General features: G+C 36.5%; 1 protein-coding gene across 5 annotated transcripts; it reads right to left on the bottom strand.

The window, feature by feature from the left end:
- Window positions 1-3,793: 3,793 nt before the first annotated feature.
- Window positions 3,794-12,312, bottom strand: LOC112175622 (11-beta-hydroxysteroid dehydrogenase B). Of its 5 annotated transcripts, none has more exons than XM_040512027.1 (8): window positions 11,763-12,312; window positions 8,148-8,211; window positions 7,081-7,584; window positions 6,245-6,437; window positions 5,021-5,106; window positions 4,760-4,891; window positions 4,404-4,568; window positions 3,794-4,314 (listed from the first exon to the last, which is right to left on the bottom strand). In XM_040512027.1, exons 3-8 carry the CDS (start codon window positions 7,477-7,479, stop codon window positions 3,994-3,996), a joined length of 1,296 nt encoding a protein of 431 aa, XP_040367961.1. In that variant the 5' UTR covers window positions 7,480-7,584; window positions 8,148-8,211; window positions 11,763-12,312; the 3' UTR covers window positions 3,794-3,993. The 5 variants fall into 5 exon arrangements, with proteins under 5 accessions (XP_040367961.1, XP_024169096.1, XP_040367962.1 ...); XM_024313328.2 differs by lacking the exon at window positions 8,148-8,211 and having other exon boundaries at window positions 7,081-7,216; window positions 7,322-7,584; XM_040512028.1 differs by lacking the exon at window positions 8,148-8,211 and having other exon boundaries at window positions 11,758-12,312.
- Window positions 12,313-16,516: the final 4,204 nt, after the last annotated feature.

Raw genomic sequence — 16,516 nt, 5'->3', positions numbered from 1 at the left:
CAAATCCTCAACAATCAAGACTTTACCCTGATTGGACTCCTAATAAGAAAGGTCTTTTAATAAAAGATATCTAATTAAACTAAACAAATCTTAAATCAATTTGACAGATCCTAAATCAATTTAGATTTCAATAGTGCGACTTAACATGTGGGAAATATCTTTGCACTATAAAGATTAAGAACCAGAAAGATACTTTCTTAAAGCAAACTTCATAAGAGCTAGGATGGACTCGGTGCATATGCTGACTCATGAGATGCAATTACCTTTAGGGATTCTCCGAGACCAATTTTTAGGCTTCTTCAATGTTTTGTATGGAAATGTCAACACACCAAGTACAAACCTTGTACCTACAAAGGCCTTCCGTAGCTACCTTCAGATGAAATAGGCCTCCCCGTGCCAATGAGTGAAGTTTTCCTCGTACAGTGAGTAGGAAGAATCATGCGGAATGTCCAATTCAGAATATTCGATGCAGACACCCTGTAAAGCAGGAATATGTCATACCAGCTTGAATACTTCATGTATGCATCTCCTCGGCAAGCCCCTGCTACAATTAACCTTGCAAAATCGTCCACCAGTCCACCACTCACATGTACCTAGTATGAAAATCAGTCCAGTTAGCAATGAAATCGTCCATGCATTGCAGATCCAGTAATGAAATATTTGACCTTCTTTCCCAATTACCCACGTGAGCACCGCCACCCTCACCACCCCTTTGACTTTCCACTTCTTCAACCTATATAAGTATATAAGGCCTTCTCCAACCCCCTAAACCCAAATGCTAAAAGGCCATTTTTTTAGCCCAAATGGTCTCCAACCGACCCAACTAAGGGTTAAAGTGCCAAAAGCTAGGGCTAAAGGGCAACCCAAAGGGTTAAATTTAGCCCTAAAGTTAGCATTTTAGCCCTTTAAACAAAAGGGATCAGAAATGGAGGCCCACGGGTTGTAGTGGACTGTGACCTAAGCATGACGTCAGCAACGGCTTAGATAGCAGTTGGGTTTTTTTTTTTATTTTTTTTTTATTTTTTTTTTTATAGCCTTTGGTTTGTTTGTTTGTTTGTTTTTTTTTTTTTTTTTTTAACTTTTACACTATAAATGCATATCACCTCAACCTTCTTTTTCACATCTTCCTTCTACTTCCTCATATAAAATCACCTAAAGATATTTTTGATTATCTTAAAAAAAAAAAATACAACCAGAAAAATATTTTTATCATAAAAATGATTTAGCTTACTATAAGTAAAAATCTGATAAAAAATAAGAACACACACACACACACACACACACACATATATATATATATGTATATATATATAACATATCTAAAATGTTAAAATATGTTTTAGGGTTATAATTTAGCCTTGATGGATTAGAGATGGTTGATGTCACATCGATGAATGGTACATAATTCAGGGCTAAAATTTAGCCCCATGACTATTTTTAGCCATTTCGGTTGGAGGTGGCCTAACACTCTCCTGCTCCTTCTTTTCTCTCCACCAACACCAAATCCACACAACCTTACAGTTTGGAGTGAATTCGCACACGATAAAAGTAATGATTTACAGTTCAGAAGACAGTAGCAGTCCGATGACGGCTAGGAACGGCCGTAAGTTGAAGGGAGTGTGTCAAAGAAAATGGGGCAAGTGAGTGTCGGAAATCCGCGTCCTTGGCACGCAGGATCGCCTCTGGCTCTGCTCTTTCTCCATTGCTGAGGCCGTCACCTTGGCTCGCGACGTTGCTTACTATTGCTTGCGTAAGCCTTCAACTTTGGAGAGCCTCAACTTTCCTACAATCTTGCTGTGTTCGGTTAATCAAGTGGCGGACATGTTTCCGAGGTTGATATAGAAGGCAGCTTCGGATGCCGGCATGGCTGTTGATGCTCAGCTGATCAATGCTTATAGTAACAGTTCGTCATCGCCGCAGAACGGGAGACAGGCCAACGGAAGTGAGCCACATGGAATGGAGAGCGGTGGGTGTTGGGACAATGTCGGTGAGAGTTCATCAGCCACTACTGGCGGCGTGGGGTTGAGTATTTCGATTGAAGATTATCTCTATACTCTAGCTAGCTAATAGTAGAAAAATATTAAGACTATCTTTTTCGGTTGACGGTTTTTCTAAGACTGTCAATGTTTAGCTGTCTGTTTCGACGGCAGGAGTTGACGCACGGAGTGGCATCATATGTATTAGCTTGGATCTTACATATTGTATATGTGTATATAGGGGTCATTTAGGACTGTCAATTCTGACATGACCCGATAACACTATTCGAAACCCGCACGAAATAAAGCGGGTTGAAGTCGCACGATTAAAAAGCGGGTCGGCCATGGGTCAACCCGCCAACACGAAGTGAATCCGTATAACCTGATTATGCTATACTTATTCTTGAAATTTTGGACGTTGGGAGTATTTGATCATAGGATTAGATAATTTGAAATATTTTGCTTTATAATTATTGGATTTAATTATTTATGAATATATAAAATTATTTATATTCTTCGTCTTGTAGAGTTTTTAGTGAATTTAATCAATTTATGCATTTTTTAGTTAAATGGGTCGTATTATTAACTCTTAAATTGATCATGTTGTCTAACACAACACGACCTATTTGTTAAATAGGTTAAGCAGGTTGGAAACGGGTAACCTGTTTAATAAATAGGTTAAGTTTGAGTTTAAATTTTTGACACGATTATTAAATGGGTTGAGTTTGAGTTTGTATCTTGCGACACAACAAATACTTTAACCCGACATGACCCATTGACAGCCCTAGGGTCACTCAACTTGTGGGTGAGTTCTGTACCCCAGAAATGGAAATATAACAGATAATGATTTAAAATAGAAAGTTGGTTTTTCAAGTTGAGCCTTGACTTTGACCCCAAAAGCCAAAACGAAACTGAAGAAGAGGTAAAAAAAAGTGAAAAACTAGGTCGATCGGGTCAGCTATATATGATCAGTGATAGTTGTTGGTTTGAATTTCAACTCGATCCTTTGGGAACGTCACACGTGAGATATTATTAGTGACAGCTCCAATTCTCTGATCTTGATATATATGATTGGGTAGATTTGAAGACCACGTTTTCATTACTGCTTGATCAGAGTTGTTGTAGAAGGAGACTAGTTCTTCTGTGAAATTTTTCCAATCGGTAAACGTGCCATATGATATTACAATATGTCACTATGATCTGTATGTAAAGTTCCATTTCAAATACTATGGGTGTAGCACGGAGTAAATATTTTCTTTAGTAGTTAGATTGTACAAAATAGTTCTTTACAGATGTACACGTACTTTTAGTTATTTTATTCGATTTTTTTATTGACTTGAGAGATTTAACGTTAGAAATAGAAACTAATAATGACACGTCTCCAACTCAAATAATCTTAAGAGCTGCTTGAATGAGAGAAAATTACCGCACAATTAAGATACACCTTAAATATATGAATTTGCCAGTTTTAACTAGAGTTGGTTGCACAGATTTTTGCACTGAAATGTTTTGTGGAACCAACTTTACCTAACTAATTCTTGATGAATAAGAGCAAAGACTAAAAACACTCATGAGTAAACTTCATGGGAATGGAACCCCTTGCCGATCCAACTCCACTTGAACTTGATTGGTAAAACAGAACTCACTACATTACAGGCAAGTGTGTTTTTCGTATGCACGTACTTTCAACTAAATAGTAAATCCTAGTAAAGAATAAAAATTGTAAGTCTTTCGCGGAGACCTGAAGCTCTAGTAGTATCCTTTGCATGAAGAGAAGATTTTGGACTTCCCCTGTTTCACCTTTTAAAACATCAGTATCCTAAAGATCAGATATGTACGGAATTTTATTAAAGATGAAAAGATTTTATTACACAAACAGAATCCAATTACTTCTTTCATTCGACTGCTCAAAATGTGCATCGTCACTGCCTAACGCCACAACATGATGAAACCGAGTTTCCAGCTGAGAGATTGATGCTTACAACATGTCCACTTCCCTAAAAGCGATTTCAATTCATTATTCCAGTTTGTGCTGATGACTGAGTGGAGTGAAAGTTGGACTAACAAGAAGTCTCCTTGGTGAAGTTCCTTCCAACAAAGGCCTTCCATAGCTACCTTCAGATGAAATAGGCCTCCCCGTGCCAATGAGTGAAGTTCTCCTCATACCGTGTGTAGGAAGAATCATGCGGAATGTCCAATTCAGAATATTAGGTGCAAACACCCTGTAAAGCAGGAATATGTCATACCAGCTTGGATACTTCACGTATGCATCTCCTCGGCAAGCCCCTGCTACAATTAACCTTGCAAAATCCTCCGCCGGTCCACCACTCACATGTACCTAGTATGAAAATCAGTCCGGTTAGCAATGAAATCGTCTATGCATTGCAGATCCAGTAATGAAGTATCAAAAAAGGCAACAGCAAGTACCTCTCTTTCTTCCTTCCATTGCATTTCAGCACCCTCATCTACCATGAACTTGCCTCTTGACATTTCACTAACAATCCATCCATGAGTTGCAATTGTTATCCCCACGTCGTCTTTTACTTCTAATCTCAGTGTCTCATAAAAGTTGACCAGAGCTGCCTTTGCCGCCTAGTGATCATTCAAATTTGACACAACAAAAGGAAATCAATAGTTAATATATGCTCTTTGATTTAATCACCTGCAGAGACATTTTGATGGACCACTATAGCCCCTTTGACAATAAGTTAAATAACTCAAACATATGATATTCATGTAACATTCAAACTATCCCCAGCTAGTACTTCGTAACATATACTCACAGCATATAAACTCATCCGCGGCAAAGGTAACCAGCTCTCAACTGAAGCATTAACAATGACTTTTCCATGGGTTTGACGCAGGTAAGGAAGAGCAACATATGTAGGATAAACATTTCCCCAAAAATTTATGTCCTGAGAACAAAGATATTCAAAACCACAGTATTTTAATTGCTACAGAAATTGATCATAAATAACTTCAAATCGTATTAAAGTTATAATCCAAAATTTTAAAGTTCTGTGTATGCAATTTCAAATCCTTACCAACAGCTGGGGAAACACAGAAGTGTCTGTAACTTCCTCAAAGCTGAACGTGTGTCCTAAGCTTACTGTGTTTACAAGATGATCCACTGCAGAATGGGAGCATTTCAGTAGGAGAAAAAGGAGTATGAAGATAGCTTTTTGAAGAGAACTAACACTAAATGACTACATTTATTTTCAGAACAAACATATAGGCCAGCAGGCCCAGAACTAAGGCACAAACCACATTCATGAAGGTGGAATAGTGTTTTTGGCATAGCATCAGTTAACCACCTATCACTTTAGTGTGTAAAAGAAATGTGATGATTAGAAGAAGCAGTACTTGGTAGTACTTTCTTTTTCAGCATAGTATAAGCACTAGACTGTTGTAGCTTATTAGAAACCACCTGATCCAACACACACCAGACTGTATTCTTGAAACCGATTGACTAGTGCAAAAAGTAAAGATTGGAACACAAAGGTAATTAAAGACAAACTATTGGATTCCTCATAATAGTGGAGTGACAAAATCATCAAATATAAAACATGAACTTCTTGCTTCCCCCTTTCTATTGATTGGAAAAAAAAAAAAAAAAAAAAATTAAGCTTCGGCAGTTGAAGGGAAGAGACATAAGATAACCAATCCAATTCTATTTAACTATCTTAACTGAAGCTAATTAATTCTTGATTTAAGCTGACTCATTATCATGCTACTGCTGAAACAATAGCTGTTATAGTGAAGCAGTTGTAGCAAAATGGTGCTACTTTAGGAAACTCTCTATTCAAGTGTCTGTTTATTTATAATTGAGCTTAACTTAAGATTTCACCAATTAATAGAGTTTCTTATCCAAAAAAATTCGTCCAAGATAATACCAGTGCACCACCAAATTGGGAGACATCCGGTATTACATAAGGCTTCATAACTGGCCGGTTTGCTCTTTGTGAAATTCTATCTTAATTACGCAGACTAAGTGAAGGTATTCATACATTTTGGTGTATGTGGATAGAGACGTGCAAATAGTCTAGTAACTAAACTAGAGCTTAAGAAGTGCAGTCACAGGTTTGTCAAGCTTATAATACATTTTCAATTGATCATGATTGACATACCATGAATGCTAACTGTTTCTATAAAAGACACAAGAATATCATTAATTTATTCTCATGGTTATTATACAACATAGTATAATTAAGGACTATAAGGAACTTGCTAAATGAAGTTTCTTCAAGAACAATTTGAGGGACGCATACCTCGGCCGTAAATGTTTATGGTTTCATTAATGAACCTCCTACAGTCCTCCTCCTTGACAACATCTGCAGCAATTATCAAGACATGCTTTGCACCCAAGAACCTTGCATTCTCACCAATCCCTCGCAGCCTGGTCTCTCTTCTTGCCACTAATACAAGCTTCGCCCGCCTCTTTGCATATTCATATGCAATTTGCTGGAAGCACAAGCCTTATATCACATCATATACATACACTACCATCAAACTACCAAGCGATGTGGTATCTATGAGATTAAAGACTTGATGCTAGCAATCATGTAGCACATCTCTTACAATTTATCATGACAAAGACATTTGTTGGGAGAGGTCATATAAAAGACTAATCCGGCTCTCCAAATTCTAATAAAAATAATATAAGAGAGATAACAATTAATTCTGTCTGAATTAGTCAGAAGTACAATGATTCTGTGTGCTTAATTATGCCACCGTTTTCCTCAACCTTCAGGTCCAGCCAAGATCTATTGGGACCAAGAGAATCTAAATCAACTGGTATAAGAATAGGTCAACAGTCAGCTTAGAATAATACTGAAGAACTCTTCTAGGCCAACCTTAATTGTTTTCTAGTTGAATTTCTCTAATCACCACTTCATCCTCCAGTCAACTCATGTAATTGAGTTGAATTTGTATTAGGGGGGCCTATATCACTTCTATTATATACTTTGAGTTGAGGGACCCTATAGACTTCTCTTGCTCTCCATTCTTCAATTACAATGCATAAGTCTTTGGATTACTAAATCTCATTGATGGCATAGCTTTACATAATGTCAATATTATGCAGGCTGAAATTGAAAATAGTTACCTCCCCTATGCCAGAAGAAGCTCCAGTAATTATAACCACTTTGTCCTCCATATCTTCACCATTGAACTGGTTGTAAAGCCACTCGCAACCACTGATGAAGCACAGTGCAGGCCAAGAAAAAGCCAGCATCACCAAACTTGCCGGTGGCACCACGAAATTCAGAACCGAGTTAAGCAAATCCATTAGGTTATGAAATTGAAAGAGATGGATGGTAGTAGTAGTATATGGTCCTTTGGCTAACCTGGTAACTGATATTGATGATCGAAATGAGAGACTGGGACGGAAGCTGGAGATAAGATCGATTCGAGTTTGACATGTAGTGGCAAATGGTGAGATCAACAGCAGTATCCTTACATGCATGAGTGTTTGTGAGAAACACGTGTTGGTTTGGAAGCTCATGTTGTGACGAATGGAACAAGTTTTGGAGTTTCTTGCATGAAGGAGTAGTAAATCTGCTACAAGCACTTGCCATTTTTGTGAAATGTAGCACCATGCTCATGACACCTGTTTGAAATCTTTCTCTTAGTTTTGGTCTCAGGTTCGACACAAGGTTTCTAAAAGCTGTGGTTTCCACCCATCAGATTTCTAGAAGCATGGGCCGGTCTTGAGATTTTAGTAGAACATTGTACGAAAATAAAATTGAATATGGATGCATTTATTTTCTTCGTTTTGAAAAATCTGAAAATTTTTGTTCATTTCTAAACCAAAAATATGGCATCGTTTAAATCTTACTTAAATAAGACCTCTTAAGTGTCGAGTACTTTTCTTCTTTTCAATCAGTTAGAATTCAACATACCTTCCGGGAAGCAAATGATGTTGCAGATAGGCTTGCACACCTTGCTAGTGTTTTTGCTATTGATGATGTTTGGTTAGATGAGACTCATGCTATTATTCAGGATGTTCTCTACGATGATTATTGTCACTGTTTTCTTGTAGCTCGGGGTTCAGGTTTTATGTCCTCCCGGATGCAAAATTCTACTATTAATAAAATAAATGGAACCGGGCGTGGGGCTGAGCCTCCCAGTTAGGCTGGCTTCCAAACCCCTTTCAAAAAAAAAAAAAAAGACCTCTTAAGTGCCGTGTCTGGTCTTGGACCGCGGCGAGTTCTTTGCATCATCAAATAGTCCCAGCCTGTTAGTGGTAAGATGAAATCAAGTGTTACTGGATTTATTTTTCCGTGGCAACATAGTGGGAAAGTTGGCATTATTAGTGTATTATCACTATTATGGCTCCACGTGAGTATTATCTTTCCGGTACGTCGCAAAAATTGTAAAGCAAATGGAGTAGCCAGTTGGGCAGTATTTGCTAATTGGTGTATATTAGAATCCACAAGATTATTAGAGACTTCTGATATTATTTCAGAACGTTCTCTTAAGGCTTATTGTCATTTTGAGTTTAGACTTTATATCCCTCCATTATATTCTATAGTTTTGTTAATGGTTAAGGCTTAAGGACAACCGTTTTGACTGAACCTTAAAAAATAAAAAATAAAAAATAAAAAATAAAAAATAAAAAATAAAAAATAAAAAAAACTCATGAGACAAAATTACAGAATCGTAAGTGCCATACATATTATGCACCTGAACCCGTGGGGCATGAAATTCTGGAGAGTTTAGTTTGGGGTGATGGTAGAAATAGGATAGGTTGTATTTGGGGTAATGGATGACCACCATAGATCACATTTAGCTAGAGCTGCCACTTGGTTTGGTAATTACCAAACCGATCGAATACCAACCGATGTTTTGTGTTTGGTAAACCGACTTTTTGGTAATTGAGACCAATAAAACCGAAATCGAAAATTACCAAAAAAGTTAGTTTGGTTTTGGTAAATACTGAATCTACTGATTATCTAAATATTAGTTTTATATACTATAATTTTCAATACACATACATGCATATTAAATAATACATAGAAAAGCTTTCATAATAGTATGAAAATTACTACATATACTCCATTAATAATACACGTACTTTAAGTAATCTAGTCAAAAATGGTTAAATAACCTAGCTTTATTGAAAATGGCTCAAACTTGATGTCATATGTACAAAATAAAGCTATAATAAGTAGATGAATACAAAGTTTATGACTATAAAATTGAAAAACCTATTACTGTCCATTCTAATTTATATTACAAAAAATTAGTTGTTCTAAAGTTGGTAATACCGAAAACCGAAATACCGAATTTGGTAAACATGATTAAAAACCGAAACTTTTAGTTGATAATTGGTAGCTCAATTTTGAAACCGAAAGCTTTGGTTTTGAAGTTGGTAATACATATAACTGATTCAAACCGACCGAGTGATAGCCCCACATTTAGCTATAGACTCCATACTTCCATACCATCAATCCTAGATTCCATTATCAACTGAAACCTATGCGCACAAAATAGTGATACAGCTAGGCTTGTCAATTTAGACCTAGGCAGTGCACATCACTTTCAAGACTAGAACTACCATTTCCAATAGGCCATCTAACAATTCCTAGTGTAAGAAATTATATGAACTTTAATTTAACAAGGCCCACATGGTAAGCATGTGGGTCGAGCCTACCAAGCATTTTTGCTTACCTAGCCCACACCATGACTATTTACACAAATTCGATAAATAGCATGTGAGACTGTGATTGAATGGCCACAAGTCCACAACATATTGAATCACCACGGTTTAATTGCCGCGACATAGTAAATGACCGCGGTTTAACAAGTAAAATGGGCACCGTGGTCAATTGTAAATCAAGTTCGTAAATGCCATTAGATGCATACGTTAAAATAAGAGCTAATTTCATTTGACATTCCTAACATTTACATGTTAAATCAGTTGTGGTCCTGTACTTTTAATTTCATCACATGTACCCTTGTACTCTCCAATTTAATCAATCATGTCCAATAATTCATTTTTTTTGTCAAGTATTTTATAAATTGAAAGTGTGGCTCTAATGGGTTCCTTTGTATGATGACGATTTACTAATGTGGCATGCAAAATTATATCATATGTGACTACATTTTCAATATACATCACACAACAATTGGCAAAAAAACCAGGGTTAGACAAGATTGATTGAAATTGGTAAGTACTGGGGCACACGTGATGAAATTAAAAGTACAGTGGTACAAATGATTTAGGGTGTAAAGTTCAGGAAGGTAAAATGAAATTTGCCCAATAATAATTCAGAGAATTCAGTGGAGAAAAATTTGGATAATCAACTTGAAGACACGGTTATGCAAGTTCGTAAAGGCCATTAGATGCAGATGTCAAAAGGAATTCAGGGCATTCAATGCCACAGATGAGAAAATTTTGGATAATCGGCTTGAAGACATAGTTGTGAGTCTTAGAGCATCTTTAGCAGACTCTCTATTTTGGCTCCTTAGCTATTTTAGAGAGCATGTTTAACTTTTTATCCATTTTAACAGCTGCACCAGACTCCTAAGTGGTTCTCCATTATAACTTTTAGCTATCTCACTCCTAAATATAGAGAGCGAGATGAGGCTCTCTATAATTTAAAACATTCCTTTTGAGTTATTTTATGTAATTTATAAATACATTTAAACTATTTAATCTTCATTTTAAAAATAATATAAAATCAAAATGATCTAAAACAGAGAGCACTGATACAGAAGAATTTCTAAAGTGGCTAGCCAAAATGAATTTTTAGCTACTTTAGCTAAAATTTGACTCAAAAATGGCTAGCATTGCTAAAGATGCTCTTAGTTCCCAAATTAGCAGTTTCTGCATTCAAATGTATATAACCGTGCATTAATTCTCAACTTTGATTTCGTGCAATCAATACGGTCTCGATAGTTAACACTGAGATGTATCTTTTTCTTTATTTAGTAGTGTTACCATTTATTATAAAAAGAACCATATGCATTTTTGTTAGAGGTCCCGACCAAATGCTCAACGCGATTACACATTTTCATTTCAATACTTTATTAACATTTGAATGCAATTACCTCGAATTAATGATCTAATCATCAATACAATTAGTCTCTTCATTGCACTGAGATCTCCCTTTGGATGATAAGCAATACTAATTTTCTTTTTAATTTAGTTCATTTACAAAGTGTACAATACCAACATATTGTTCTCATTTATCTCATATTCTTGCATCCACCAAGCATTATTTTAAGGACTAAATTCAGTTTACCCCTTCTAACTTTTGGTCGATCTTCATTTTAGTCCCTAATCTTTTTTTTAATCACGTTGGTTACTGCAGTTCCAATTTCCATCACCCGAGTCTAAATTTCAAAATTAGCTCCAAATATGACGTCATGAGCTGAGTTGGCCTCAACATGAAAGCCCACTTTTCAGAAGTTGACCCGCAATTTGGACGAAATATCCAAACTACCCTCCTCTTCTCTCTCCTCTCCTAAATCCCACAAGTCCACAACCCTTTCTCTAACCCCAAAAACCCAGATCCCTTTGCAGCTCTGCTCAACCGCCACCATGAGTGCAACCACACCCGCTTAACTGCCACCATGAGCGCAATCTAATCAACATGTTATAAATACCAGTGCAAGCACAATAGTTCTTGAGGGTCGTCTTCATCCACCAGAACACTTCCATTCAGTGCTCCACCGAGCCCCTTACTGTCATTTCCTAAAAATTTTAAGCCAAACAATTTCTAATTTCACAGATCCAATCGTAAACACATACTAATAATTCTTATCAAGAATGAACCTTACTCAAATTATGATGGGGAAGTTCTTCATGGCGAAGCGTCCGACCCATCTGTTGAGCACGCCATCAATGTCGTCTCCACGACGAAGCTGATAGACTCAATTGACAACGTTAGAGACCGCCCAGTCCTTCTGGAAATGCTCCATTTCGACGTGTAAGTGGTGGTGTTTGGGGATGTCTCCCTTCCTGAAACCACCGATATGAGTGGAGAGGCTGTAAGTGCCGTTGCATGGTCGACGGAGGTGTACTTCTTCTCCTTGAAAGCTGCTGAGTTGCTCTTGTTGTAATTGGGCTTGAGTTAGAGAATTCGGGTCTTGGACTGCGAAAGGTAGAGGAGGGGTGGCTGGGATACTAGTACATGTGATAAAACCCAGAGGAGCGAGCTTCAAATCACTAAAACCCAGTATCTGCAAAATTTCGAAACGTAATCAGATCCGACGCTTGATTGCTCCTTGCGATCTCCTTCTTCCCGACTGTCTTGAAGTCGTAACGGTGGACCGCCGCAATAGTAACCTCCAAAGGAGTTGGAAGATCTTCGGCTTCGGCGATCTAGCAAAGTCAACAGCGGAGGCGGAGGGAGAGAGCGGAGACGAAGGCGGCTTCGTCAGGGCATGAAGGAGGCTTCGTCAGGAGATGAAGGAGGCTTTGTCAGGAGATGGAGGCGGCTTTGTCAAGCATTCAATTAGGGTTCGGATCCGGTTCAGAGGTGGATGGAGGCGGCGCGTGTTGGCTTGCAGTCTTGCACCCAAGGACCCATCTTAGGGGTTCAAAATTCTAAAAAAAAAAAAAAAAAAAAAAAAAAGTGAGGTAGAGAAGAGAGAAATTACAGACAAAAAGAAAAGCATATTAGAAATTGATTTAAATTATAAATGTCTCTTTTGCCCTTCTTAGGGGTTTAACTCAGCTTATGATGTCATATTTGGAACCAATTTTAAAATTTGGACTCGGGTGATGGAAATTGGAACTGCAGGGACCAACGTGATTAAAAAAAAAGATTAGGGACTGAAGTGAAGATCGACCCAAAGTTGGAGGGACAAATTGAATTTAGTCCTTATCTTAACAATTCTCATACTCACTCCTATACTGAAGATTTTTTCTTAACTCCAACAACGGTGACAGTAATTTTGCTCACAATCTTTTTCAGATACTAACATATTTAGATACCTAAACCCATTTTCGATTAAAATGCTTGAAATTTTGATTCAACTTGTTCCATTTCATAATAATAATAATAATAAAAAGACTCCAAATCTCTTTTAGGGAAGTACTGCTTTCTCTAGGCTGGACCAACAAATTTAGTTGGGCCATATTGTCGGGCCAAATTGCTTAACCCAAGTTTGTAAGAAAGAAGGCCAATTTCCAGGCCAAATGGTACAATACTAAGAAGAGTAATTAACAAATTTTCAAAACATATATATCCAAATTTCTCGTAACTTTGAAATGAAATTACCTTAAACCCGGTCAGAGACACTAAACTCGCTCACTCAGATGAACGAGAAAGAGAAATGGAGAGAGGGTTTGAAGCTCCTCTGTCTCCTCTCATTTCTCTCTAGGAAGAACTTTTTTTTTTTCAAATGTGAAAACTCTCTTCTGTAAGAAATGACTCTAAATGATATTTATACAGCCTCTAGTGGCTGAGCCACATTGGGACAGGACCTAGCTAAGGTTTTATATATTTTCACATTATAATTAATCGATGCAATTACCTCGAATTAATAATCTAATCATCAATACAGTTAGTCTCTTCACTGCAATGAAATCTCTCTTTCGATGATAAGTAACACTAATTTTCTTTTTTACTTTAGTTCATTTATAAAGTCTATAATACCAACATATCATTTCATTTAGGATTAAATTCAGTTTACCCCCCTAAGGTTTGGGGGTAATTTCATGTTAGTTCCTGTCATTTCAATTTAATCAGTTTACCCTAAGGTTTGGGGGTAATTTCATGTTAGTTCCTGTCATTTCAATTTAATCAGTTTACCCCCCAAGCTTTCCAATTTCAATCAACCGTGTCCAATTTCTACTATTCCATCCAATCTGGACCGTTAAGTCTGACTTTTGAGGGCTAAAATGGTCATTTCAAGACAAAAAAAACTTTAAAAAAAAAGGAATTTTTTTTCTGTTTTTTTTTTATTTATTTAAAATTATTTTTTTTCCATATTTTTTTTTATATAAATTTTGTCTTCAACCTATACACCACAAGTTATAATAGGTTTATAAAAACAAAAAGATACTCTAGGTGGTTGAAAGTCTCTCGTGGATCTACGATATTTAAGATATATCTCCGATAAAGAAAAGAATTTTAGGATATATCCCCAATAAAGTAAAGAAATGTCTGTGTAAAATTATTTTTTACAGATAAAGTGTAAAATCGTGAAGAAATATTTGTGTAAAATCATTTTTTACAGATATTTATAGATAAAGTGTAAGATCGTTTTTTACAGATATTTCTTCACTTTATTGGGGATATCTCCTAAAATTCTTCACTTTATCGGAGATATATCACAAATATCGTAGATCAGCGAGTGACTTTCAACCACCTAATGACGAAGTCATGGGTTCGAGTCACCATGGGAGTAGGAGTGAAATCTTTTGATCCTCTTTAAAGAAAAAAAGAAAAAAAAAATTAAAAAAATAAATTTTTTTTTTTGGTCTTGAAATGACCATTTTAACCCTCAAAAGTCAGACTTAACTTCCAAATTGGATGGAATGGATACGGTTGAGGAGAATTGACAAGTTTGGGGGGTAAACTAATTAAATTAAAAGGACAGGGACTAACATGAAATTACCCCCAAACCTCAGGGGGGTAAACTGAATTTAATCATTTCATTTATCTCATATTCTTGCATCCACCAAGCATTATCTTAACAATCTCACACTCATTCTTATACTGAAATTTTTTCTTAACTCCAACAACGGTGACATTAATTTTGCTCACAATCTTTTTCGGATGCTAATATATTTAGATACCTATACCCATTTTCGATTAAAATGCTTGAAATTTTGATTCAATTTGTTCCGTTTTGTAATAAAAAAAAAAAAAAAAAAAACAAAGACTCCCAAATCTCTTTTAGGGAAGTATTGCTTCCTTTAGGTTGGACTGACAAGTTCGGTTGAGTCATATTGTCGGTTCAGTCCAGTTCGGTGATGAAAAGATGAAGTTAAGCAACTTAAGCTTACAAACCAACAATCCAACAATCCAACACTATATCATGGTTAAATTATTTCTTTAAGAAATAAAACAAAAAACAAAGAAGAAATAAACAAAAGATGAAGTGATGAACTAATGTCATAGCCCTCAAGAGTGAGTCATGATATGTTATTACCTACTTCCATGTTTTAATTGATTGACACCTCTCCCTTTCAAAAAAAAAAAAAACTCCTCACAAACAACACATAATTGAAAGAAAGTGCAGCTTTTAGAAAAGGTCTACCACAACCACCTGAAATTGACTGTTCAAGTTTACAAAAAATCAATGAATGATCCGTGATCAAATTATTGTATAGTTTTTTAATTTTTTAATTTTTATTATACAAACAACTCATAATTACAACAATTAATTTTAGTAAGTCGAACTCATGACTTCTCACTAACAAAGGGGAGACTTATGCCACTATACCAAATGATACTGGGCAAATTATTGTATAGTTCTGAACCACCACGTCTACTGTGATTTGTACTAATATTATTGGTCTACATGTAAAGTAAAATATATTGATTGGTTATTTTTCTTTACCCTTACAATGATTGCCTTGGAACAACTCAATTTATTGGTTGGACTACCACATGATAGTACCATGTGGGAGTTTGACATCACAAAATAATTACCCAAGAAGCTTTATCTACAAGCCCCAAAATTTTTATTTAAAAATAACATGAATCACTGAAGCAGCAGTACTTAACAAAAGATTGAAATGATACTCCAAAACAACACCTAAATAAAAGTAAACAAACCAAGATCACCGTATCCCATCAAGCCATACTTAGTCACGCAACCAATAAGTTTAATATCCTACTTAGTTACAAATTCTCACCGTAAAGTTTCGCAATTTTCTCCATCCTTAGCTCAAATTTTTCTTTTTGATAATTTAGATATCTCATTTAATTATTATTATTATTATTATTATTATTATTATTTTTTGAAACAAAGGTTCATTGCATTAGATGACCAGCCAAAAGCCAGAGTCTAACATACACTTAAAAACAGAAAAATGACGGGGTAACAACCACGCTCCTATCTAAGTAATGTAAACTCATTACAAGTCGATTTTGAGCCCGCTTTGTAAGCGAACCCATAAACAAAGAACAACTCTGTGTCTTCTAGGGCAGAATCATTGACTAGCATCCCCATTAGCCAGGCGCGCAATTGCGGTACCAACAGAGAGCCACTTCCTAGCAAACAAATAGGAGCACCTCCTTATTCATAAGCCGCTATAAAAAACGCCAATCTTATTCCAGATAATTACCAACTCCCTTAGCAGCCATGATCCGAAATTGATTGGACATGGACCATATACCGACCCAAATATCCAAGAAGGTCCACATCTTGGGCTAGGCCCACCCTCAGCATTAAGTGATAAATGAGGGTGGCAAGACACCCTCCTTAAAGGCCCACAAAATAAAGCCCATCAGCTCAAGTTGGAGCCCAGGCCCAAAGGCCCAAGCCCAAACCCAAGCAAAGTGAGGAGAAGCCCTAAACGTCCTCTGCTAAGCCATCGACGACGCCAGCCAGCTTTCCGGCGGGCGACCCTTCCA

This window comes from Rosa chinensis, chromosome 7, assembly GCF_002994745.2.
Source record: "Rosa chinensis cultivar Old Blush chromosome 7, RchiOBHm-V2, whole genome shotgun sequence".
Lineage (NCBI taxonomy): Eukaryota > Viridiplantae > Streptophyta > Magnoliopsida > Rosales > Rosaceae > Rosa > Rosa chinensis.
Note: the sequence above shows the minus strand (reverse complement) of the source record. Positions and strands in the feature narration are given on the sequence as shown.